General features: G+C 39.5%; 1 protein-coding gene across 2 annotated transcripts in view; it reads right to left on the bottom strand.

The window, feature by feature from the left end:
- ASAH2 (N-acylsphingosine amidohydrolase 2) overlaps positions 1-26,038 on the bottom strand; it is a 94,926-nt gene that overhangs the window by 45,088 nt on the left and 23,800 nt on the right. For both annotated transcript variants that reach the window (XM_037496684.2, XM_054690212.1), the window contains exons 2-8: positions 20,524-20,659; positions 17,412-17,543; positions 12,268-12,473; positions 10,300-10,449; positions 3,600-3,776; positions 2,189-2,316; positions 708-785 (exon numbers count right to left, since the gene is read on the bottom strand). In XM_037496684.2, coding sequence (XP_037352581.1) covers positions 708-785; positions 2,189-2,316; positions 3,600-3,776; positions 10,300-10,449; positions 12,268-12,473; positions 17,412-17,538 — 866 coding nt within the window. In that variant the 5' untranslated portion in view covers positions 17,539-17,543; positions 20,524-20,659. The remainder of the gene's footprint in view (positions 1-707; positions 786-2,188; positions 2,317-3,599; positions 3,777-10,299; positions 10,450-12,267; positions 12,474-17,411; positions 17,544-20,523; positions 20,660-26,038) is intronic.

A 26,038-nucleotide genomic window follows, 5' to 3' on the forward strand; every position in this document is an offset into this window, starting at 1 on the left:
AGAGGGGTGGGGGATTTCTGTATCATTTGGAATCCCACATGGAAGGTGTCTGGGTCTACGTTACCCACCCAATTGGTTCCTGAGTCAATCCAATTGAAACAGCCAACATCACATAGGAATATGGATGCCTTCCCAAATCCATGCATTTTTGTAAATATAAAATAGTGCAAAATATCTGTATCAAGTGGTGTTTTACCTCATCTGCTTCCAGGCCTCATTTCTGTTTTCATCACTAATTGGTATTGTCCTGCATTAGTGTCAACTTAATCCTTTTAGGAAAATAAAGGTAAATATCTCAATCCCATAATTACTGTCCTGGTTGATCAGATTGTTTTCTCATTTTGTTGAGAGGTCATTGTCTACCATCACAGTTCTCCAGATGAGGTCTTGACAAAGCAATAATCACTAGCATTTAATGAGTCTTTATAAAACGTGCCAGATAGTGCTGATCTCTGCATCCAGATCTGTTTATAGAGAATCAATTTACTAGCTTTGTCTTACAGTAAAGAATCCTGGGATACTGAGGACACTGACAAGGTCCTTTGGATGGATCTCACAAGTCTCTGACTTTGCAATCTAGACTCTTCACCATTCAGCTGTTCTCAGTCTCTGCTGCCACTAATCTAGTATCTTTCTCCCACTCCCCTCAGCCCCTGTAATTAAGGAAAATTATTCAGACAGAATTCAATTTTCAAAAAGTAGAGTACCTTAGAAGGCCCAGGTCATCGCCATTCAAATCTACCATTTTCAAGACTACCATTTCCTTGTCCGTGTCTGAAGAATACCTAGTCAGCAAAACAAAGAAACTTAGTCAGCTCTTTATTAGAACCCAGTCCTCTTACATTACAAACAGTGGAAACTGACACAAAAACAAAACCACACACCTCTCTGTAAGTGAGGCGATCTGACATGCTGTGTCCTGGGTACTAACTGTACCCAGGACTCAGAAATGGTTTGTGATCAGAGATTAGGGCACTAGGCCAGCTCACTGGAGATGAAATACACATTTTTCTGTAATATATGCAATACTACATGTCATTGAAATTTCTTAAAAAAAGAATTTGTCTTTGAAATTTCTACTTATATCAAATTTAATGGACTATCATAACAATAGCAGGGAATATGCAAAATCAAAAGCACTTATGACCTGTAACTTAATGTATTCTTTTATGCCCTTTCATAGGAAATCAGATTCTATTTTCTAAAAATCAATTCTTTTGAAAGTTACTGAAAAATTGCAGACAAATGTGAAACGATAGTCATCAGGTTGAACTGAGGTCTTACTTTATACTGACGTAATAGCAAAGTACTTCTCTGTGACAAACCTTGTTTGTTGCTTGAAAAAAAAAAAAAAGAAAAGAATCATCTCGCTTAGTTATTCCATGTAATTGCACTAGTTTTATTTCTTCTTCCTTCCAGTTTCCATATTGTTCTATCCCCTCTCTCAGATGCATTCTCCTGAACTAACATGACTTCTTCTGAATAACAGTAAGAAAAGCTATTCATTAACTTAATGAATACATGTTCTGCACATTTTTATCTCCATTTTACAGATGAAGAAACTGAGAGCCATTAAGTAAATTACCAGAGGTCACAAAACTAGGAAGAGATAAAGTTAAGATGAGACCATTATTGTACCCAATTCCAAAGCTCAGAGTCCTTCAAGTGTGCCCAACGACACCCACAGCCAGCAGAGCGGGAAGGCACAAGCGTAGGTCGTGTGTTTTTCCAACTCACTTATTATTTCTGCTTGTCATAGGTTATAAACATGTTTTTAAAATTATATTAACTTTTGGGCCTCAGTGGCGCAGGGGTTGAGAGCTGGGCTGCGAAGCTGCCCGCAGTCTCTGCAGCACCAGTTCGATTCCCGGCCGCTGGCGAGGGTCCCACATGGCGCGCAGACCTCTCCTGACGCACCCGCTGCTCCCCTCAGCAGTGTACTTTGTCAGTCTGCCTGTTCTGCTCCCTGATCTGGCTCTGGTGAATTCTCTCACCCTCCTGCACTTCTGACTGTACCCAGTGCTTGTATAAAATAAATAAATTAAATTAAAAAAAAAAGTTTTAAAAAATTTAAAAAAAATTATATTAACTTTTAAGATCCCATGGAATTCATGAGGTAACAACCCCATTCTTAGATTCTATTTTCTAAAGGACACACATGATTTTGTTTTGAAAATTTTGCCCTCACCTTGCTCTCTCTGACTGTGGATTCTGAAGGTAAGAAGAAGGGCTTCGGTTGATCTGGGTATCATTCACCATTCCTTTACTGATAAAGATTTTGCCTGGTTTCATATTTCTGTGTGCAATCTCAATGCTCTGTGGGTTAAAAAAAAAAAGGTAGGAAATTTAAAACCATGGTGGGTATAATGACTTAGTCATTATAAACAGAAAAGAGCCCTGTGGACAATTAGCTTTGTCTCCAAACTCTCCCCACCTGGGACAAAAGCTGGAAAACCACAGGACTGGTGTCACTACAAAGGTTAACAGATGTGGCCTTCAGCATTGAGATAGAAGTGCTGCGCATAGAGAGATACCTTTATGGATCAGCACCTTTCTCTCTCAGGCAGGCTGGGCGAGGAATGCTCTGCCATTTCAGATGGCCAAAATGGGAGACATGCCCCAACAATGCTGGCATCAGATTTGTTAGTATGTACGTGTTCCCAACCTCCCTACCCACCCTATACCACCACCTCCTAAGGCAGTTTTGACTTAGAACCACAGTAAGAAATGCATTTTTCATCATAAATATACACACCAATATACATATCTTAAAACAAAGTTCACAAAAGAAATGATATTCTTACTGTGTTATGCACTCTATTTTCTAGTCTATTTTACTCTGGTATTTTAATGTTTATTGCAACCCATAAAGTTGATGTCATAAAGACTTTTATAGATAACTAGCCAAAGTATGAAAACTTTGTTGTAAACAAACTGTTGCCTTTGCCAGTTAGATTTCCAGATTTAGGGGCTGACTTTCTGAAGAGAAAAAATGAGAGAGAGACTTAACCCAAAAGGCAAAGGAATGAAGAAAATATTAGTAAGCGTTGTATGCAAGAAAATAATAAGCTGGAAGACAGGAAAGAGAGGGCCTAAAAACTATCCAAACCAAGACTAGGAGGAGGATTTGGGCTATTAGCAGAGAGTACCATGTGGGTCTCGAGCTGCTATAGAGGACTTGAGAGGTAAGGGTGTGTGTTTATAAAATGGTTTCCCTTCTATGCTTTTTGGAAATACAAGGAAAGATTGGAATCACTTGTAATTACTTTGGATTCATTGATGCATTTCTTTAAGTGTGACTTTATACAAAGAAACCAATCACAAGGCACTTCATACATACAAGGGTTATATACAAAATGTTTTGTCTCTTTAGACAACTGCATGAGGCTTACTGACATAAAACTCTCCTCTTCCAATCAATTAGTACCTCAGGCCTAACATCCCACAGCCTGAGCTACAAGGGAGTTCAGTTAGGGAAAGACAGATACTAAAGCTATCCTCAGGTTAAGCTCCTCCATGGACTCTTCACATCACATCAAATCACTCCTGAACACTGTAAACAGCAGTAAGTAATGGCTGCAAGTGGCGCATCTGCCTACCTTCATGATGCCCGTGACCATGTACTGAAAAGTTCGATTGCTAAATCCCTCACTGGCTAATACAAAGATAGTATACTGGAAATATCCGGCAGGACCTGAGTGTGTGTGAGTACCACTCAAGATAACGTTGTCTCTTCTGTACAGGGAGCCATATTTACTCTTCAGTCTGTTCAGGACCTTTAGGAAACAAACGAATAAAAAACAGAAATAAGAAAAGGCAAACAGGAGCATGAGCAAAGGCTCTGATGTGTCTAATCACTAATCCAAATCAGTGACATCTCTTATGAAGTGCCCTTCACTCTATGCTTACCCATACCATGTGTCACCATAGTAACAACAATAATTGCAATAGCTAACATTTTATAGGTTCTTGGTATGTGTAAGCACAATGCTATGTATGTATTACATATTATCATTTAAAAGATCTTTAAAACAACCCTCTCAAGGTAGGTGTTTTTGCTGAGAACACAGAAATGTAAAAAAGGTAAATACTTTGCCCATTGATCTAATCAAGACAGAAGAGCCAAAATCCAGATCCAAGTCTCCCTAATTATAGAACCAATACCTGTACCTATTCATCATTCAGCACATACTATTAATATCCGGTTACTGTTCTAAGCACTAGGAATATAGAGGTTATTATTCTGAAAAAGCTTTTATTCAAATAAAGGAGAAAGAGTAAATACTTAATGTATCATGTAGTGATAAATGCTATGAAGGAAAACATTGCTGTGTAAGAAAAAGAAAGTGATAGATGTGATGAAAGCTTTTTCAAAAGAGGTTGCCTTTCATCAGAGGTTTAAATAAAAAGTTCAAACTTGTCATGCAATGCCTGGGGGAAAAGTATCCTGGGCACAGGGAGCAGACCATGCAAAGATGTCCTTAATGCCTCTCTTTTAAAAATGAAGAACTCAGTATTCCCAGACAAATTATTGGCCTGGGGGAAGCCAATTTCTATGACCTAAGGAAACCCTACCAATTCTGTGCAGAGGGTCTTATGGAAAGGGACTATCACTCACTAGTAACCTTGGAAATGAGCCTTTAGCCTCAGCTTCGCCTTCAAACATCTACATCTCCCTACCAACATCTGAGTTCAACCTTATGATACAGAAGTGATCAGATATGACTTCTGTTCTAGCATAAATCTTAATCTAGCCACTCAGGCATTCCTAACCTACAGAAATCATGAGCAAAAATACATGAGTATTGTTACTTTAAGCCTCTGAGTTTTCCGGATGACTTTTTGCAAAGCAATAGATAGTTAATACAAAAATCTCAGTAAATGTTTAATGGGTAAGTCAATCAATGGACATCAAAATGCATAATTAGTGACATTATGTGGCACATCCACCTCAAGAAAATAGCACAGATAAAATTCGTGATCTTGAGGAGTACCTATTTCCCATTATGCTTTAATCAGCAGCAATCTTAAGTTTGGTATTATTGTGGTTTCTTTGTGAAAGATGTTTTGACTTTTTTATGTCAAAAATCCTTAAAATGATCCAGCAGAAGTACCAAAACCAAAGAAACCACTTTCAATGTAGGGTTCTATCACATAATAAAATGATGTAAGCTCATTTATAGCTGGGATGAGCTTATCTTATGTACTTTGTCCTGTTTACTTTTGGTTTCTGTCAAGAGTAGTGTGTTGAGAAGACATCTGATTCCAAATCTGAGCTTAGCAAAAAAGACTACTTTTTGATCAACAACACTGTCTACCTCAAGAATGGCATAGGCAGTGGCATGCTAGTAAACTATATCCCTGAAGGAAAGGGAAAAAAGCCCTCATTCGTATTGATTGCCAATTTTTGCAATCCTTAGCCATTGTCAATTTCAAGCTACCGAAAGTTTAACAACTAGCTTGTAAAATTCCTGAATACTTAACAACTGACACTTGTGAGTGGGTACAAGCCAATTTCCATCTATCACAGGTAGATAGGGAGTCACAGCAACCTACGTGCTACATACTTAAAAGACATAAAGACATCCATTCAACCTCTTCTATTTTAGGTGAAGAACTACACCACCCTCATTCTAGTCATGTGGTTACTGAATCAGGAAAAGGATCTTACAGATCATCTTGCCTCAATAACCTCTTCATGGCCCAAACATCTATTGCTAAGACACCACACATCCTCATTAGCAACCCTGAAATACCAGGTAAATAAGGAAAGGAAATATGATACAGCCAGACTACATCCCCCTGACCAAGTAGCCCACATTCCATTTCAATAAGTTTTCACAGGAGTCCAACAAGATGGCAGAGTGAAGACACTGGGCTTGCCTCCTCCACACACTCACAAATAAATTTTAGGAGAACAAAGTCAGTAACCACTGAAAGATAAAAAGACAAGTCCAATATATTTGGAGCAAGGGCTCAATGAAAGAATAGGAGAAACTTCAACTGAACTGTGTTTACAGTCCAACCAGGGCAGCACAACCCACAGAGAGAGGGGCAACTGCTATCTGGAGCATTCCTACAGGTGTTGATTCAGAAGTGTATAGCTTCGTTGGGGACTTGAGATCCAGCACTGCCCTCTATAAAGGGATGTACAGAGTTGGTGCCCAAAACAGAGGGCACACTTTTGGGGAATTATAGGAGAGGGGCATAGAGCAACGATTACGAACTTGAGTCTGAAGCTCCCAATACAGAACAGTTGGAGCCCATGGGAGGACCAGCAGGGAGAACCAGATGAGATCACCTTTATCTCCTCAGAAGAGGCTACTAATTGCAGTGAGACTAGAATATTCAAAACACCAGTCACCACCACCCCCACCCAGGCTAAAACCAAAATAACAATTGAACACTTTCACTAAATAGTTTAAGCACTTCTTAACAACTGAAGTAAATACTCCGGGGTAAAACTCTGTATGGAAAGGGAGGCCCAGTGTGCTTACAAATATTTGCTAGGAAGGGAGGGAAGAAGGGAAGAGAGGGAAAAGAGAGGAAAAAGGGAAAGAAGGAAGGAACAAGAAAGGACAGAACTGCTGGTCAACTTTAAAATTCCCCTAGGCCTACTCCCAATTTTTATTCTTAAAGAAGGATAACGTTAGGATTTTGGAATCCAGTGTATTTCTTCAGGTTTATTCAAGAATCAAGATCTAAAAAACTAAAAATTATAAATTTTTAATTTCAAAATAAAAGAAAGAGTATAAACAGCTCACAAATGCCTTATCCTAAACTACAATCTCTGAGGGAAGCCAATTTCTATGACCTAAGGAAACCCTACCAATTCTGTGCGGAGGGCCTTATGGAAAGGGAAACCCTACCAATATAAAGTCAGACACATAGGACTTGTGGGAAAAGAAAAGGAAATAAAACACTAAATCATTTAGTAACAGTGTCTGCAAATAATCATTATAAACAGCATGTTTCCTATTTTATAAAGAAGTGGTATTTTAACACAGAGCAAAGTTACGTTAATGTCTGCAGCTCACTTCCTAGCCTTCAGTCACCATTCCATTTCCTATTACTGACACTCCTGAGAACATGACAAAGGGTTGGTAGGTCATTCTATTTTCCTGCCCTGCCTCACTGCTTAGAGAACTTCCTTAACCATTCCACGCTGGGAATGCCATCAATCTTGAAGCTGAGAGTGAGACCCTGCCTAAAAACAGGTCTTATAAATAAGGTTAAAGGCAATTGCTTAGATACTTTTATTTTTCACATCTTCCCATGACTTAACTTAATTAAGAGAGGTCATTTACAAGCTTCCTACTGGGCCTCAGATTGCATAGGGAAGTAAAAATGAAGAAGAGATGGTTCAATGGTGCCTACTATTGACTTGGCAGCATCTACAAACTAACACATGAAATCCCTCTCCTCTCCACACTCCGCCCTGCAAGCCTACCTTCTGATTCTCCTACTGGGCTAAAGACCCCATCATTTCCCAAACAGAACTATTTTGGATTCCTTAGAAAAACAGTCGCGTGCAGTGGGACTGTGTACACACAAGATGCCTAAGATTGAATCCCACCTTCCACTGTTCCTAGCTGACAAATTATTTTATTATTTGCAACTCTGTTTCCCAATCATCAAGTGGCATAATAATAGTACCTCCCTCATACAGTTGTTTGGAAGATTAAATTAATTGATATATGTGAAGCACCTGAAGGAATAAATTAATTAGTGTAAATGAAGCACTTAGGGCAGTGCCTGACTCATCACAGAAACAATGTTAAGTGTTATTTTTATGTCTTTTCATCCCCAAATCTCATTAGCACTTAATTTGACTTCTTGTCACCATTTTTTTCTTATACTCCATTGGTTTCAAACATTTGTGCCAGTCTCACATGAGATAGGGAAAATTGCCAGGCAAAGTTAAAAGTTCTTCCTGAAACCCTGACTTTCTAATTATTTCAACCTTCAAAAGCCTCATACTCCCCTGATTAAATTCTCTCTATTTGAAATGCTTCCTGTGATACTGTTTTCTCAACTGGACCATCACCAATAGAGCCTTAACATTAATGTAAAGAATCTGCCAATTTGTGTCCTCATTTCTAGTTCCAGTCTATACCAATACACCTAAAGCGTCATTGATTAATTATTCAAAGGAAAATTGTGTTTGCTTCATTTCTCCACTCAAAGTTTTCAAGAATCCTCATCACCTGCAAAATTAAAATCAATTTTGCATCCCAGGACCCCTCCAAATATAACCAATACACCTCTTAGCTGTATCTCCAACTACATGCCTACATACACCCTGGAAGAACTAAGCTCTGTCCCTTGGAAGAAGAGTCCACATTCCTCCTTGTGTTCATGCTGCCCCTCCATATGCTCTCGCTCCCTCCCCAGATTAACCATTTAAAAAGCTGCCCATTTAGAAGGGGGAAGGATAGTGGGCAAATCAGGTGAAAGAGGACAATTGTATGGTTAAACAGACAATTGGATTTTTAATGGCAAACTTAATGTATATACACATGTTGATTTTTAATGATGCACACCTGAAACTTCTATTATGGTATAATGTTGTATCACATCAATTGGAAAAAAGCACAAAGTAAAATTCTGTCCATTCCAGTGTCACTTCCACTTTGAAATGTTGCCCCTAATTTCCATTTCCTGAATCACCAGTGATGGTTTTAAAATACCATTTGTCCACAAATTTTTTGCTATTCCTGCCTTCATGTGCAGTTTAACTTTCCTACAGTTGAGGGTAAGCTGGACTTAGTGAATTTCTCCTAATGAATAGAACAAGGTGAGAATGATGGTGTGTAACTTCTGAGGTTAGGTTATAAAAGGCACTATGGCTTCTTCCCATTTCTTTCTCTTGAGTTACTCATTCCGAAGGAAACCAGCTATTATGTCATGGGAACACAGATTGGGTAACTGAGGTCTTCGCCAATGGCCACAAGTGAATCTTCATGAAAAAGGGTTTTTCAGTCCCAGTCAAGCCTTCAGATCCCTGCAGCCTTTGCCAACATCTTGATTTCATGACACCCTAAGCCAAATCCACCTCATTAAGCCTGTCCTGAATTTCTGACACACAGAATGCCTGAGATAATGAATGCTTGTTGTTTTAAGCCTCTATGTGTAAGAGCTATTTGTATCAGTAGGAAGAGATAACTAATATTATATATCATTGCATTTTACGCCAATGAATTTTGGTTATGTGCCTATTTCTGCTACAGTCCTTTCTCCTTCTCCCCAACTAAGCAGTAAGCTCAAGAGGGACATGGACTATGATTCATTTAGTTATGTGTTCCCAGAAGTGACTAGCAGAGTCTTATAAAAAGCAGGTGGTCGATGCAAGATAAAAGAATGATGCCTCTTTTAAGAATGTGTCTTAGGGATCAGAAGTGTGTGTTTAGAACTCAGCTTGTAACTTACTAACTGACTTTGGGAAAGTTATGCACCTTTATCCATAACATGGGGATAATAACAGACCCATTTTAGTTATGTGGTAAGTGTAGATAGGGAAAATGCTTAATTTTCAGCTCCTTGTGTTTCCATAGATGGCAGAGGCTTCCATTCTATTCCCCACAGGAAGTGACCTCAGAGAAATGTTTTTAAGTCTTCTCATCACCCCTTCTCACAGGCCTGTTCACAGAGCAGAAGACAATTATCTAAAGAAGGGGGGTTCAGGGCGTCCCCTGGTGGCGCAGGCAGTTGAGCGCAGTGCTGTGAAGCTGCCCGCAGCCTCTAGAGCTCTGGTTCAATCCCGGCCGGCCAGGCAAGGGTCCCACATGGCGCAGCAGACCTCTCCTGTCTCACCAGCTGCTCCCCTCAGCAGTGTATTTCTTCAGTCTGCCTGTTCTGTTCCCCGCTCTGTCTCTGGTGAATCCTCTCACCCCCCCCGCGCATATGGCCTGTACCCTGGTTCTTGTATAAATAAAAAAATAAATCTTAAAAAAAAAGAAGGGGAGTTAGTGATTAATTGGCACTCTCAGACTTCTAACAAGTATTAAATAAGAGAACAGAAGGTCACCTGGAATATAATAAGCATTCAAAAAACATTAGCATGAATAAAGTGGCTGAGTCATCAGCCCATCAGTGAATTAAAAGCAAAATTTAATCAAGAGGACATAGAATGAAAAGGTAATTATACCTCATATAATTATGTGCTGGATTGTCAAGAGTTTATAAAGTTGAGGGCAGGAGAAACTTACTGGATGAGAAAACCAGGAGGGCTTCGTTGTTGTCACATTCATCCACAGACTTTTCTTATAAATCGTGTCTTTGCTTTCTCACTTCACTTACCTCTAGCCTGAGTCGCTGAGATATCATGCCTATGTCAACGCTGACAAACACCGTTCGATTTGACCCATCAGGTTCCGCCATGATGAAAGCACGACTGTATAATCTTGTGAGGATGCCCCTTGCATTCTGACCATATTTGCTATAACCCATCTAAAGAGGAAAAGAGAATCAGAGCCACTCTGTCACAGTTTCCTGCTACCAGAAACCAGGCACACCCTGACAAGAATAGCCCACTTAGGGAAGACAAATAAGATAGCACATGTGTTTTCAAAAACAAGGTCCACATCATAAAAGAGGCTTTACTCATTTGTGGAGAAAAATACAGAAGCTGTATTAATGGCCAACCTGCAAAAAAGGAGCTGGTGTGGTTTAGGAATTTCTTTACCACCATGGAGATCTTTCAGGGTTTTTCTGTTCTTTGAAAGAGAAGCTTTTCTCCCACCTGTCTAAGGTAATACACAAGGAAATAATTCCCCTCCCACCATCCCATATTGCCCAGGAATGTCCTGAAGATTGAAGGCTCCCTCAACTCAACTGTTTGATGAGTGATTTCTTTTTCTGGGGGAAAAAATGGTTGCTTTATGATGAAGTAATCTTTACTGAGAATACCTAATCCTGGCTTTTACCATATGGTCCCACCCTAAGCCAAGTGAGATCAAATACATCTACCCCAAACCCCTTCTTTCATCACATCATAAAATCCACCTTGAACACTATACCCAGGTCTTCAGGATGCTTTCTTTACTGCTTACTCTAAGTCTCCTGTGAGTGTTCATTTAGGATTCACATTCCAGAGTCATTTTTCAGAGCAGACCGGAGGGAATAAATCCTGGAATCTGAAGATTATTTGGTATGAAGGAGAGAATCCCATCAAACAATCTCCATGCTCTGCTTTACTCAGGAAGGACTGGTGTAAATAGACACAGGTTTTCCCCGTCAACCAAAAGTAGCGTGTCCTATGAAACCTAGCAGAAGCCAAAATGGCATAAAGCAAAGATGCAATTGCCACTAACTTAAAGAGAAAAATTTCTGAACATTCCCAGGACCAAAAAAATAACCAACCAAGATCATGTGAAATAATACATAAAACTTAAACTAACACCAATATATAGTAACATCAGGAAGTTTATGATAAATACACAGCTTAAGAAAGTAGTTCCTAAGGAAGATGCCTGACTGTGCCACCCTGCCTTGTATAATAGCTGCTGCAAACAAGTACTGAACACTATTTTTGCTTTTCTTGTTTTGTCATAAAAGCATAAATCCTCTTCTGATTTCCCTCAGTGAAAGCAGGTAGTCATAATGTAGTCCTTTTGTAAATGCAAAGTGGCATAATGTAAACTTTTAGAAAGTAAAGGATACCTGTATTTCCGCAATCAGAGCCAAGAAGTTGCATGCTTCTTATAGCTAATAGATTGGCAGTCTACAGGCCACGCCCAACACATAGAAGTGTTTTACTTGACTCATACAGTGTTGGCCCATACTGGGTTTCCAGTTTTAACTAGAGTTGCTACATTTTCCACTTGAGAGATGTAAATTCTCAGATCTTCAATCCAAAAGTTCTCTGGCTTCACTTGAAAAAATACTAAGGGAGAGCAACCCTAAGTCCACAATCTTACAAGGCAGCAAACAATTACAGCCATGCATTTTGTAGTTGCAACATAATCCCCACCACTCCCTACTGCCCCCCACACTGAGTATTCATGAGCTACTGATCTTCTTACACTGACCTGCCTGAGTCATTTATGGTACCTGCTTATTCCCTGTAGTATTTGAGCTTGCCCACCCTACCACTTCATAAAACAGTCACTATCTTAATAAGAGTTATGGTTCAATATAAGTTTCTATCTTCCTTCTAGTTCAATATTCATAGTATTAGACATCTAGAAGATGATGATGTAATAATCCGGAATAAGTGCAGGATAACAATAAATTTCAGTCTTTTTGAGGGATCCATGCTTCACCTACCAAATTGATATCCGCTACTTGTCCTGTGCAGTCAGCTCGCCCAACTCCAATATGGTAGCCACTGAAATTCTGAAATAGAGGAGGCTCTGTAGGTGTGGAGCCCTTGGTGGTTGGAGGATTCTGGGTGCTTGTGGTTATGGGGTGCACTGAGCTTTGAGGTGCTGTGGAGCCCTTGGTGGTTGGAGGGTTCTGGGTGCTTGGGAAACCTGAATTTAAAAACAGAATAAGACATATAAGAAACAACATTTCAGCCCAGTTATTTGTCCACATCAATTTGAACACATAGGTTCAGGTTCCTGATGAAAAATCTTTGTAGTTTCTTATATTTAGTATGTATGAAATAAGAAATGTCTCAGGAGCTTGTTTCATATCATGATTCTGAGGAGAGTTTTTTCTTAGATTGAAGATGTTTTGTATGATCAAGTCCTCCATAAAATGTCCTTTAGCTTTTCATCACAAGCCATTTCATGTCAAATCATTACCCTCATTCACTCACCCTGCACTTCTGCTCCAGCTGAACAAATCAGCTGCCAGTTACAGGAGCACGGCCTACTCATCCCATTTCCTGTGGATTTGTTTCTGTCATTCTTTCCTCATACAGGTAAGGATGTATGTACACACACACACACACACACACATATGTGCAGGTGCACATGCAGAATGATATACAGACTAGAAGGGCAGGTATCAAAAACAAACACTCTGGGTTTGAAATCTGACTTACTGTTACAAGGCAACTTCGGTGTGAAATGGGTTGGCCTGACTGTGGGTCCTCACCCATGCACTTAAATGGGATTTACAATGAGATTCAACTGCAGGCACACACAGAAAGGTTAATAAAGGGTTCGTTTACAAAAAGGGGGAAATGAAGAAAGGAATAGCTCAGGGAGAAAGAGATAAATTGGTGAATGCATCCTACAAGTTCCACTAAGCTGGAACCCCAATAGCACACTGAAAGCCAGCAAAAAAACAAGGACCCCCCCAAGGCCCACATGCCCAGTTATACACCAAACCTGGCAGCTTAACTCCACCCTCAGTTCCCAGCAATCCTCCCTTTGGTGACATTTTGGGATTTGTAGTCCTTGTGCCTTGGATCTCTTTGGACTGGGGCAGCAGTGGGGTCCATATAATCTATTTGTGGAGTTTGTTCAGGACATCCTTTCCCCCCAACATTACCTCTTACTTGCTAAATTAATGTCTTAGGCTATTTCACTCAAGCTTTCTCATATGTAAAATGGAGGTAATAACAATACACTACTTAACTGAGGTTGTTTTGAACAATAAATATACTTAAACATATTAAAATTCAGAACAATGACTGGCATACAGCATTGGTTTTATTTACATATTTAGATATCTTACATGTATGTTACTTGTGTGTTCATTTCTACCAGGGACAACAATCAGGAGTGGCCAAGGCAGCAAATATCAGTGTCACAAGGTATTAGTCATCAGAAAGTAACTAGACAAGATATTAATAACTAATTTCTTCTCATATTAGAGAATTTTGGACCTCAAAAATAACCTAGAGCTTACCTACTAGTCCAATCGCCTCCATTTTACATATAAGAAAGCTGAAACCCAGAGAAGTGACTTACAAACATTTCAAGCATATAACGAATCTGGTACCCAAACCAGATGCTTCAACTCAGAACCTGTTATCTGTTCAGCCACAGTCTAGCTGGAGTTAGATGCCCTATTGTCTTATCCCCAAACCCATGTTTCCAGCAAGACATCAAGAATTGCAAGGAAGGAAAGAGGCATCTTTGCTATTGCTTCATTGCTACCAGTGGAAGACTGTAGTGCCGCAGCCAAAGCCAAACCTCGTCACATAGCCAAAGGCAGGTTCTTAGCAATCACTCTCAGTTTTCAAGTCTGTATGATGGTGCCAAGACCAGTGCCTACCTTTATAGAAGTTTTATGAGATTTTAGTAAGAAAATGATGTAGACTCCTGACAACAAGTTCTTGACCCACAGTAACCATTCAATAAACAGAAATTTCTACTCTGAAAATAGTTACTTTAATAACTATAACCTCCCCGAGTTGCAGCCTCCAGATTCTTTAATTTTAAAAGCTAAAACTGAGTCCTATGGAGCCTTTCATTTCTAGCAGTTCAAGACTCTGCTTTGCCCACTACTGGAACAGAGAATCTCTATTGCAGTTTGCAGGGAATTCTAAGCATGAGAATATGCTAGAGAATATACTGGAAAGGTGAAAAGGTAACCAAAGAGAAAATTGAGGTGAAAATTGCTCTTTCCTTCACCATTTGGCCTGTGGTCAGTCCTCCTTTTACTTTGGTCAAAGCATTCAATCTCTACCACCAACTCTACTCATTTTGCAGGTATATTGTCTAACACACCAAAAACTGCCTATAAATGCAGTCTATACTGCTTTTGCTGCATTCCATACATTCTAGAAAGTGGTTTCCTCCTTGCCATTCAACTCAAAGTGTTTTTTTAATTTCTTCTTTGATCCTCTCATTAGTCCAGTGGTCTTCCAGTAGTGTGGATTTCAATCTCCAGGAAGTGGGAGGGTTCCTTGTTTTCTTTTCATGATTTATTTCTAGCTTGATGCTTTTATGATTGGACAAGAGATAGTTCGAATGATTTTGATCTTCATGTATCTGTTGTTGTTTGTCTTGTGGCCCAGAATGTGATCAATTCTGGAGAATGATCCATGCACACTTGAGAAAAATGTGTACTCGGATTTTTTTGGGTGCAGTGTCCTATAGATATATGTTAAGTCAATGAGTTCTATGTCTTTATTTAGGGCTCTAGTGTCTTTGTTTATTTTTTGTCTTGTTGATCTGTCCATTGCTGAAAGTGGGGTGCTGAAGTCTCCCACTAGATATGTATTTTCTTTAATGTCTGTTTTCAGAGCTGATAATAATTGCCTAAATATTTTGGTGCCCATTAATTTGGTGAGCATATGTTGATGAGAACAAATACTGATGAAATTCATATGGAACCACAAAAAACCACGAATAGCCAAAACCCTGCTGATGAAAACAAAGAAGAAAGGAGGTATCACACTTCCAAAATTCAAACTATTCTACAAAGCCATAATAATTAAAACAGCTTGGTATTGGAACCAAAACAGTCACACAGACCAATGAAACTGAATAGAGAGCCCAGAAATAAAGACACAATTATATGAACAACTAATCTTTGACAAAGGAGGAAAGAACATGCAATGGAACACAGACAGTTTGTTCACTAAACGGTGCTGGGAAAACTGGACCTCCACATGCAACAAAATAAAACTAGATCACTACCTTTCACCATGCACAAAAATCAACTCAAAATGGATTAAAGAACTAGACATAAGACCTGAAACCATAAAATATATAGAAGAAAATATAGGTAAAACACTACAAGACATAGATCTCAAAAACATCTTTAAAGACTCATTACCCAAAGCAATGATAGTGAAGGCAAAGATAAACACCTGGGATTACATCAAACTGAAAAGCTTCTGCACAGCAAAAGAGACATTAACCAAAACAGAGAGACACCCCACCGATTGGGAAAAAATCTTTGCAAGTCATTCAACTGATAAGGGGCTGATCGCAAAGATATTCAAAGAACTCACAGGGCTCAACAAAAACAAAATAAACAATCCGGTCAAGAAATGGGCAGAAGAGCTCAAAAGACATTTCTCCAAAGAGGAAAAGCAAATAGCCAAGAGGCATATGAAAAAATGTTCAACATCCCTTATCATCAGGGAAATGCAAATCAAAACCACACTGAGATACCACCTTACATCAGTAAGAATGGCACATATCAAAAAAACAAGCAACAACAAATGTTGGCAAGGATGCAGTGAAAAAGGAACTCTCCTACATTGCTAGTGGAAGTTCAAACTGTGGAAAGCTGTCTGGAGGTTCCTCAATCTACTAAAAATGGAGCTACCATACGATCCAATCTGGCAATTCCACCCCCAGGGATCTACCCAGAGGACACAGAAAGAGTGATTCAAAAGAGTACCTGTACACCTATGTTTATTGCAGCACTATTTGCAATAGGTAAAACCTGGAAACAACGCAAATGCCCAAAAATGGATGACTGGATCAAGAAGATGTGGTGTATATACACAATGGAATATTACTCAGCAATCAAAAAAGATAAACTCATGCCATTTGCAGCAATGTGGATGGAGCTAGAAGGAATTATGCTCAGTGAAATAAGCCAGAAGGAAAAAGAAAACTACTGGATGGTTTCACTTATAACAGGAATATAGGGGAACCAAATAGGACATTAGTGTAAAAAAATAATACAGTACAAACCACAACAAAGCAAAAACAGACAATTGTAAACCAGAGACATCCTGCAGGGGAGGAGGAGGAAAAGGGGTGAGAGGGAGGGAGGGAGGAGCACAGGGGACTGTGGTGATGGTGCATGGGTGCCTTGGGGAAGGAGATTCTATGGGGACTCAATCTGAGGGGGTGAGGGGAAGCAAATATTGTCTAAAAAAGGTAAAAAAAATGATAAATGTTAAAATAAAAAAATTTTTAAGTGCAGTCTATACAATATTCAAATTCATTTTTAACAGTAAAAGAGAGAGAGATGTATAAAAATACCATATGAGTCCATAAAATGTCATGAGGACAGATAGCTGGCATTCAGGAGGGCCTGTGGATCCCATTCAGAATTACAGCTGCCCCCACCCTGGCCCATCTCCCCATTTCACTACACTTACAGAACCTTATTGGCCCTCATGAGTATCTAAGTTCAAAACTCCCCTCTCTAAAGGTTTATACAAATTAATATTAAATGATTCTTTCATTCTCCTTTGTCTGCAGAAGAAAATGATGCCAAAAAAGTAGACAAAGGTAAAGAGTAGTTACGGAAAAGAACACATTACTGTGAGTAGATCAGCAAAAAAAGTATAAGACAAGCAAATGCATGACATAATGCCAGCCAACTGGTGATTTGGGGCAAAGGTAAACAAGATAAAAATTTCTACCAATACGGAAATAGTAATTAATATAAATGTTGCATGATCATACCAGACTGTTTAAGTAAATATTGAACTGTCCTGCTATCAGCATTATCAGTAGACACTGTCTCTTGCCTAAATGTCCTGTAATCAAGAAATTTCATGCAGGCCAAGGAACACCATCCAAGAAAGCTACAACACTTGCCTTTGTGGTTTTCAATGTTCCCACTAGTGATAAACAAGAGGCTGAGAAGGGCCACTGTGATCGCCGTCATCATCACAAGAACAAAAATCAGCAATGATTCCAATGTGGTAAAGGTGCGTTTAGCCATTTTTCCTGGGGAAAAGCAGAGATGGAAGAAGAAATATGAAAAGCAGAAAAAGATAGAATCACATATTTAAAATGTATGTACTTCCAGCTGTCCATGGGTTAAGATGCCTTCTTTTTTTCATAAGACTAGGTAATACCAGGGACAGTACGTACAGAGCACACTTGCTACTACTTCTATAATGCAAGCCTGTGGCAGTCAAGGCCAGTCACTCACTCTTTGATAAACTTGGATGGGGTTTTCAAAACCTTCTCAGCACAGTGCTCATCCTGGAAGCTACCATCTATCACTTGGAAAGTACGCTAAAATCTATTTGCATTCCTTGGCTACATCACACTGCTTTCATTTATGGCACTGATGCTGTTTGTGATTCTGTACACTGGTCTCATCTGGAACACTTCTGTCAACAGAGATGATGGATGCCCCACACTACCTGTACTTGTGCAAAAGCTGGCCGGGGCTTCTACTGGCCAGAGTTCTACTCTGTGATCACATATTAAGTAAAACTGCCTTTCCCACATGGACGTGAGACCCATAAACTTTGGTCTTTAAATTCCATGTTCTAACTTTCAAATATTATGTGATAAGTATGGAAATGGGGCTTGGCATAAAAAAAGGGGTGGGTATCTTTAGCCTCAAACCAGCTGTTAGTAAAATTTCCCTCTTCGATGATCTAAAGGATCCCACCCATTTTGCAAGCCCTGTATCAAAAGACAGGGGAAAGAGTAACTGCGGACAAAGGATGAGGATAAAGACCATGCCTTATGTTCTACTAAAAAACAAAATGTCCTTACAGATTCTTTAACATATTTTAGGAGAATTTATTATCACTACTATAAAAGGTAAAAACATATTTAATTAGCAGGAGAAGGTGTAATATGGTAGTTAAAAAATACGGTTCTGAAATCTCCTCCAGTATTTAAATCTCATTTTTGTCATTTACTAGGTGACTGGGAAATCCCAGGCAATGAACCTCAGTTTCCCCATCTTTAAATAGGGATAGGATGACATATAATAATTTTAGTACCCAAGTTACAAAGTTTCTATAAAAATAAGATCAGGGCCTCCCCGGTGGCGCAGCGGTTGAGCGCTGGGTTGTGAAGCTGCCCGCAGCATCTGCAGCACCGGTTCGATCCCCGGCTGCTCCCCGGCCACCTTTAGAGGAGAGTCCCACATGGCGCGCAGACCTCTCCTGCCGCCCGCTGCTCCCCTCAGCAGTGTACTTCGGTCCTTCTGCCTGCTCTGCTCCCCACTCTGGCTCTGGTGAATTCTCTCACTCTCCCGCGCTTCTGACTGTACCCAGTGCTTGTATAAATAAATAAAAATAAATCTTTAAATAAGTAAATAAGATCAAATGATATAGGTAATTATCTGTTCCATGTAAGGTAATAAATGCTCGAAAATGTTAGCATTTATCACTAGGTTCCTAAATAGCAAAGACTGTTCCTTCCTGTCCTTAAAGGGAGGTTATATAAGGTTATTATCAAAATATTACCGGAATCATAAGTAGGATATTAAAACCCATTTTCTTAGCCCATGATTTAGTAAGCCTGAACAATGAGATGGGATTAGACCACAGGATTTGCCCAATATGAATAATACTTGGCTAAAATGTTGCTATCATCAAGAGTTGTAAATTGGTAACAGGAATGTTTAGTATAACCTGGAAAAAACTGGTTTCAATTTGACTTAGTTGACAAGATAAAATGAGGTTATAATTTGTCTATAGGACCTACATTCACAAATCTGAAACTTCGAATTTTCTTTTAATGTATTTCATAAAATATGGCAACACTGAGTCAGCATTCCCACATGCCAAGTATTTCATAAAACTTAGTGGCTTCTGTTCCCTTTAGATGGGGCATGCCTTCTCCAACCTGCCATAGTGCCTAGCTAGTGGGCTTCATCCATCTAAGTTGTCACATGGTATATGTAGTTGTTTTATTTTGCAATCCCTGCGCTCAAGGTTAAAATAAGTGTAAGCACTAGCAGTAAGCACTTCAAGGGTTGTTCTAAACTCGAAGTGGACAGACACTAGAACATCTTCCCAGATTTCCTGATTATTTTTCAATTTTCCTCATCTATCAATGTCACCACCACCAGCAGGGATAATTTCAAAATTAGGGCAAAATAAAATAGTTCTGTATCTTGATCTCAATTTTCACATGTAAAATATGCCTCTAAAATGTAATGATCCCAAGAGTTTACTAGTTATTAGCTGCTATTTCAGTAGAAAACTTCAAACCCGGTACACCTTCTTCTTCTCAAGGTTATGGTGATATGGTTTTGGCACAAAGAAGACAATTAAAAATGGAAGACAAACAGATGGAACTTCCAGCCCCATAAGAATCTGTGTGCAGATTTTGTCTGTAAATGTGGTCACGTGGTAGGGTCTGCATAACAAACAAAATCATACTATATCTTTTTTTGCTAGTTTTGATCTACTAAACTGGTTGGCGTCACCGGCCTTTTAAACAAGTCAACAATAACACTTGATTTAAAAATAGAATTTTCACCTTAGTAGAATTTTAATGATATACCTCATATATTTCTCCACCCTATGAGGTAGCCAACATGTTGGGCCAGCATATTACCGCACTTTTTGAAACCATTAACACTAATTTTCACTGATTGTTAAAATCTGAATTTTAAGTATAGAGCAAATGCCTGTCTGTTCTCAGAAGACAAAATGTACCTTGAAAAATTGGATCAATTATTACATTTTAAAGTATTCTACATTTCCAAATGGTTATTATTTAATCCTGAAAGGTCAATTATGAAGCTCTAATGACACAATAGTACTTGCCATACCTTTTCCACACTGAGGCCCTTGCTTTTCTAGAGTGTGACAGTAAAAAAAAACACTTTGGCAAAGCAGATTTTCAAAGCTAAGAAAATGCAGTGAAATTTCAGGGTTTCATCATCTCTGAGATGATTAATGATTCAAGATATCTCCCTCCCCCTCCAAGAAAATATATGCATTCTTACCTGATTCTACCACTCAAAACAACTTTTGTGTCCCAATAAAGTAAATGGTTGTCCAGAATCTTACTTCCTTCCTCGTTGTAGGATGCTATTACAGGTCTGACTTCTGAGACTTATTAAGTAAAAGATTTTCACAGTCCTGTCAGGAATGTTAGAGATCTTATTAGCATACCTTTATGGGCTAAAGTTTATTGATAACAAAAAGCTTATATGCAAACTCTTCCTAGGATAGCCTGATAGCGAAATAGAAATTGCAGAAGGTCTGCTGATTGAAGGTCATTTCAGTCTGTACATAATTATTCCAGCATGACAGGTTCTGTGCAGTATCTACATCCTAGATCACCACCTGCTTTACTTACCATAGGTCACTAACAGCAACCAAGAGTGAGAATATATGGTGGACATCAGTGTAGGCTATGGGTCCCACTGGGTAATATTTATACCAGTTTCAAAACAGAAAAAGTGATTTAAATTTTTAATTTTCATGTATAAAAGAATACAGTTTTACATTAACTGAGACTATGAATAATGATTATACAAAAAGGCAAGGATCCTGTGCAACCATTAAACATTAGATCGAAGTGTGCTGGACAGGCCTTGGGTTTGTCTCTAGCTTCAACAGTGTTTGCACGGAACAGACTTGGGATGCCCTTTCTATCAGCCTCCGACCACCCTCCAACATTTTTTACAGTTGCAAATTGAGGAACCATTCTCTCTGCAATCTTCTTCAAGAAAACCCACAACCATTGTTTGGGTTTAGCTCCACATTGCCTGACAACCATGAGCTCCCAGGTTCAGAAGAATTACTCCACCAAGGTAGAGGCCACTGTCAACCGCTTGGACTACCTGCATCTATAGGCTTCCCTACACCTACCTCTCCCTGGGCTTCTATTTCGCACACCACAGTGTTGCCCTGACTGGCACAGTGCGGAGAAGCACGAGGCCGCCCAGCATCTCTTGAAGCTACAAAACCCACATGGCCACTGTGCCCCTTTCAGGGTGTCCAGAAGCCATACCCAGATAAATGGGGTAAAATCCTGGAGACTATGGAAGCCCCTATGGTCCTGGAGAAGATCCTGAACCAGCCCATTTTGTTTTTGCATGCCCTGGGCTCTACCCCTGCAGACCCTCATCTCCATGACTTTCAGGACAGTCACTTCCTGGACTAAGAGGTGAACTGCCTCAAGAGGATGGGCAACCTCCTGACTAACCTCTGCAGGCTGACCCACCCCAGGCTGGGCTGGGCAAGAATTGCTTAAAAGGCTCACCCTTAAGCACAACAGGAATCCTTCACAGCCCAGCAGCCTCTGAGGAGCCCAAATGGCAGCCCATTGGTTTCAAGGGCTTCAGCCTGAGACTCTCACTGAGCTCACCCAGTCTTGGACCAAATGAAAACAATAAAGCTTTTGCAGGAAAAAAAAATGATTTTGAAATATTGATTTATAATGATGTATACCTGAAATCTATATAGATAAATCTATATCTATAAACCAATGTAACTTCAATTAAAAAAGTATATTGATCCCATTTGTGTAAAGTATATATTATATAACTCATAGTCACAGTGCAAGAAAATACAACAAAGTGTTAAGTAATTTATCTCCCAGCCAAGCACTAACCAGCATCAGCCCTGCTTAGCTTTCAACATGTGGGTGGTCAGGGTGGTATGGCCATAGACAAAAGGGATCATGATGAGTGGAATAAGTCAAAAGGAGAAAGACAATAACCAATGTGTCCCTTATACATAGAATATAGAGAAAGTAAGCAAAGGAACAGATAAAGCCAAACTTAAAAACTAACCCTAGAAAAGCTAATTAATAAACACAGGGATCCAAAGAGAGAGAGGAGTGAGGGTCAGGTAGGGAGGAACATGGTGGATAAGGTGACAGGCCCTGGGTGCTTTGGTAGTGGGCGCACTACAGCAATAACACTGGGGGAAAGTGGCAGGGGGGTCCTATACTCCCTAAATACAAACAATGATGTAAACCAACATTACTTCAATAAAAAGAATATTAATTAAAATATCAATATAAAAAAGAATAATTATCTAGAAGATTATTGGACATTTTTTCATCTTTTTGATTCTTGATGTTTTCTAAAACAGTCACATAGTACTTTTGCAATGGAGAAAATAAAATGTTTCCCTTGTTTTGGAAAGTATATATTATTTAAAAATGGCCCACAAGAGAAAGAGATGAAGAAATAGGCCAAACTCCTTTTTCTGTAGTAAATCCAAGCTATTCATGAAGCAGGTTATTTAATTCTTTGCAGAGTTTGTAGTGAAATGGTCTCCCAAGTTTCAGTGGAAACACTTGAGATATATGGAAAAGGAACTCAGTGTCTCAGTTACCTCTCTGCCACTACAGGGAGGAACAGGGTAAATTATATTATTAAACAAGTATGTACATTAATGTTAGAATTCTTGGTGTCCCTCAACAGAGACCAAATCTAGCTAACTTAGAGCAGAGAGGAAAAGAGAAAAGTATATCCACTGGAAGGCAGCAGCACAAGAATTTGAAGATCCATGCTCAGGAAGGCTAAAGGTCAGGGCAAAGTGTTGGTATAGGAGCAGGAGCTCTTGACTGAAGAATCTTTTTAGGGCTTCACCAATGAGATGGATGCACTCCACAAATTTTAGATTTTTGGGTTGCTCCACTCAGGATTCAACATGCATACGACTGGCCTAGCTCAGATCATTCACTTAATCCTCCCTTTAAGGGGATACTTAAACAGAAGTTTCAACAAGATCACGCCCTAGAGGGAAGGTTAGTTTTCCAAAATAAAATTCAGGTAGATACCAACTAGCAACCTGCCATCAATTTTCCTCTCCCACCCTTCTCCTTTGCAGTGGGATGCCGCGGACCAGCACAGCAGTAGACGATGAGGCCACCTCAGGGTTGAGAGAAGCGTGCAGGGTGGTCAGGGCGTCAGTGAAAGAAATGACAAACAGACACACTTCAAGAGTGAAAATCTGAGTGTAATTTTCTTTGCGTTTGTGACCAATATATATATGTTTTCCAAAAGCACAGGAATGAATATCAATGAAATTAGCTTGCTCATGGGCTCAGTCTATCACCATCAGGGAGGTGATCTACATAACAAACAATGACCATTATAGAAGAAAGAAGGAAGTTTAGAAAGACAAATAAGGGATTAAAGTTTGTAGTTCTAGAAAGACGGGATAAGATTTTTAGCATTCTTGTAGTGGTTCTTGGTGGTCGTTATCTTTTGATAAGCTTCTGCCTTTTCAGGGAACTTCCGCTGAACTTCCTCTGCTTCAGGGTGTTATGCTGTTTTCCCCCTGCGCGCTGGTTGCCCAGCCAGACCTAGGGACCGTGGCGAAAGCCATTCCTAAAGATCACTGCGGGGGGAGGTGCAGCAGGTATGTAGGGTTTTGCTGTTCTCCCCCTGCGCGCTGGTTGCCTAGCCGGACCTAGGGAATGTTAACCCTAAAGGTCACTGCAGGGGGAGGTGCAGCAGTGGGATAACCTTTAAAGTGCTCTGGTCATCTCTTCCAGACCTCTCCAGCCATCTTCTTCCCCCTATACAAGCAGCCATAGCTTCTCATTTACTCAGCAACCTGCTAGAAAACCCATAATCTAGTCAGATTATTATCATAGCAAATAGGATTTTCATAAAAGACAATGACATAAAACAGCATTTCTTTCAGACAACATTTGAGTCTATACCTGAAAAGTAAGGGGGTGAGAATCAAGGAAATTCTAAGCACTGTCATAAAGTCAGTGGAGGAAAGAGGTTGGGCCAAGGGTTTTGTGATGCACATTAAAAGAGTTAGTTCCTGTGTCCAGGAATAAGACTACCTTGGGGTGAGGGGCAGATATAATCATTGCAAATATTTTAACCCTTTCATATATTTTATTTCCATCTAGAAAGCCCTCAGGTAAATCCTATTAGCTAAGACACGATAACTGTCCTTCTCTACACTCCATCCCAAGACACTTACTCATGCACACATATTCCATTCATTTTACAGATGAGCAAACAGGCACAGATAGTTTAAATGGCTTCCAGAATAGGTAAGGATGGTTTTGAAGTGAGCATGATCCAGTAATAATTATCCTAGGATGTGAACCCAAGTCTCCAGATTCTTAGACAAGACTTCTTGCTTTTTACCAAACTCTTACTGTCTACATCACCCCGGCTTTGGCCCTGGCGTGGCCATCTCTGCAGACTAGCCAAGTCCATGTGTCCACACTGCAGTACCAGATGATGAAGCAAAGCAAAGTCCTCTGCCTCTTATCCTATCATAGAGAAAGAATGTACCCAGCACAGGATAAAAGCAGCTGGGGAGAAACAGGTAAACTGTATTTAAACTAAAAAAAGGTTTCTCCCAAATCCTAACTCCTAAATCATCAACCGATAGTCACTAGCATCACAAATTCTCTTAATATTTTACTAATGCATACAGGGTAGTAATCTTAAAAATCTTAATAACAAATTTCTTTTTTTTTTTGAAGATCTATTTATTCATGCATACAAGAACTGGGGTACAGGCCAGATGCGCGGGAAGGTGAGAGGATTCACCAGAGATAGAGCGGGGAACACACCAGAGACAGAGAAGGGAACAGAACAGGCAGACTGACTGAAATACACTGCTGAGGGGAGCAGCGGGTGAGAAAGGAGAGGTCTGACACACCATGTGGGATTCTCGCTGGCCAGCCGGGATTGAACACGCACTGCAGAGGCTGCGGACAGCTTCACAGCACTGCGCTCAACTGCCTGCACCACCAGGAGAGGCCCTTAATAACAAATTTCATATGTTCCATTGTCATATTCTTTTTCAATGCTTTAATTCTTGGAATAAAGATTGTTGTTTTAAAAAAACACAGTGTTTCATATAACAATCAGATTGTGGACTTCGAACACTATTTACTGCAAAAGGAACAAGATATCTTCGAAGAAATAGTTAGTTCTAGACCCGGGGAAGGAAATAGAAAAACTGAATCTGCAACATTTTTTCACTCTAGAAATCGAGAAGCTGATCAGGATGGTTAGAATTGTGTCAAAAAGTCTAAAAGTTCCCAGCACACACACACACAAAAAATGAATCATATTTAAGCATCAATCAAAAAAAGATAACTGCATTCAATTAAAGCATTCAATCATTTACTTAAATCCATGTCATAATAAATTTTTAAAAATTCAATGATTACCTCTAAGAAATGCTAGGATTAACTTGTTTTTCAGGAAAAAAAGATGAAAGGAAAAGGGAAAAGGTGGGGAAGGATTAAGAAATTAAAAATGTACACAGCTTCTCCCATATAAGGTGTTGGGAAAGCCAAATTGTTTTTAGGGACAGTTTCTCACCATTGAAGGATTTCAAGCTAATAAATGAGGAGAGAATAGCAGACTTAGAATCTAAATATTTTGTAAACTACTGAAATGATGGATCTGGCAATCAGCATCAATAACTGACTGCTTATGCCACCAAAAGAGACAAAAAGATTGATGTGCACAATCTCCCTTCTCAAGCATTCTTACCAAAAAAAAATAAATA

This window comes from Talpa occidentalis, unplaced genomic scaffold (genome assembly GCF_014898055.3).
Source record: "Talpa occidentalis isolate TD23 unplaced genomic scaffold, MPIMG_talOcc4v2.1 talOcc4.8, whole genome shotgun sequence".
Taxonomy (NCBI): domain Eukaryota; kingdom Metazoa; phylum Chordata; class Mammalia; order Eulipotyphla; family Talpidae; genus Talpa; species Talpa occidentalis.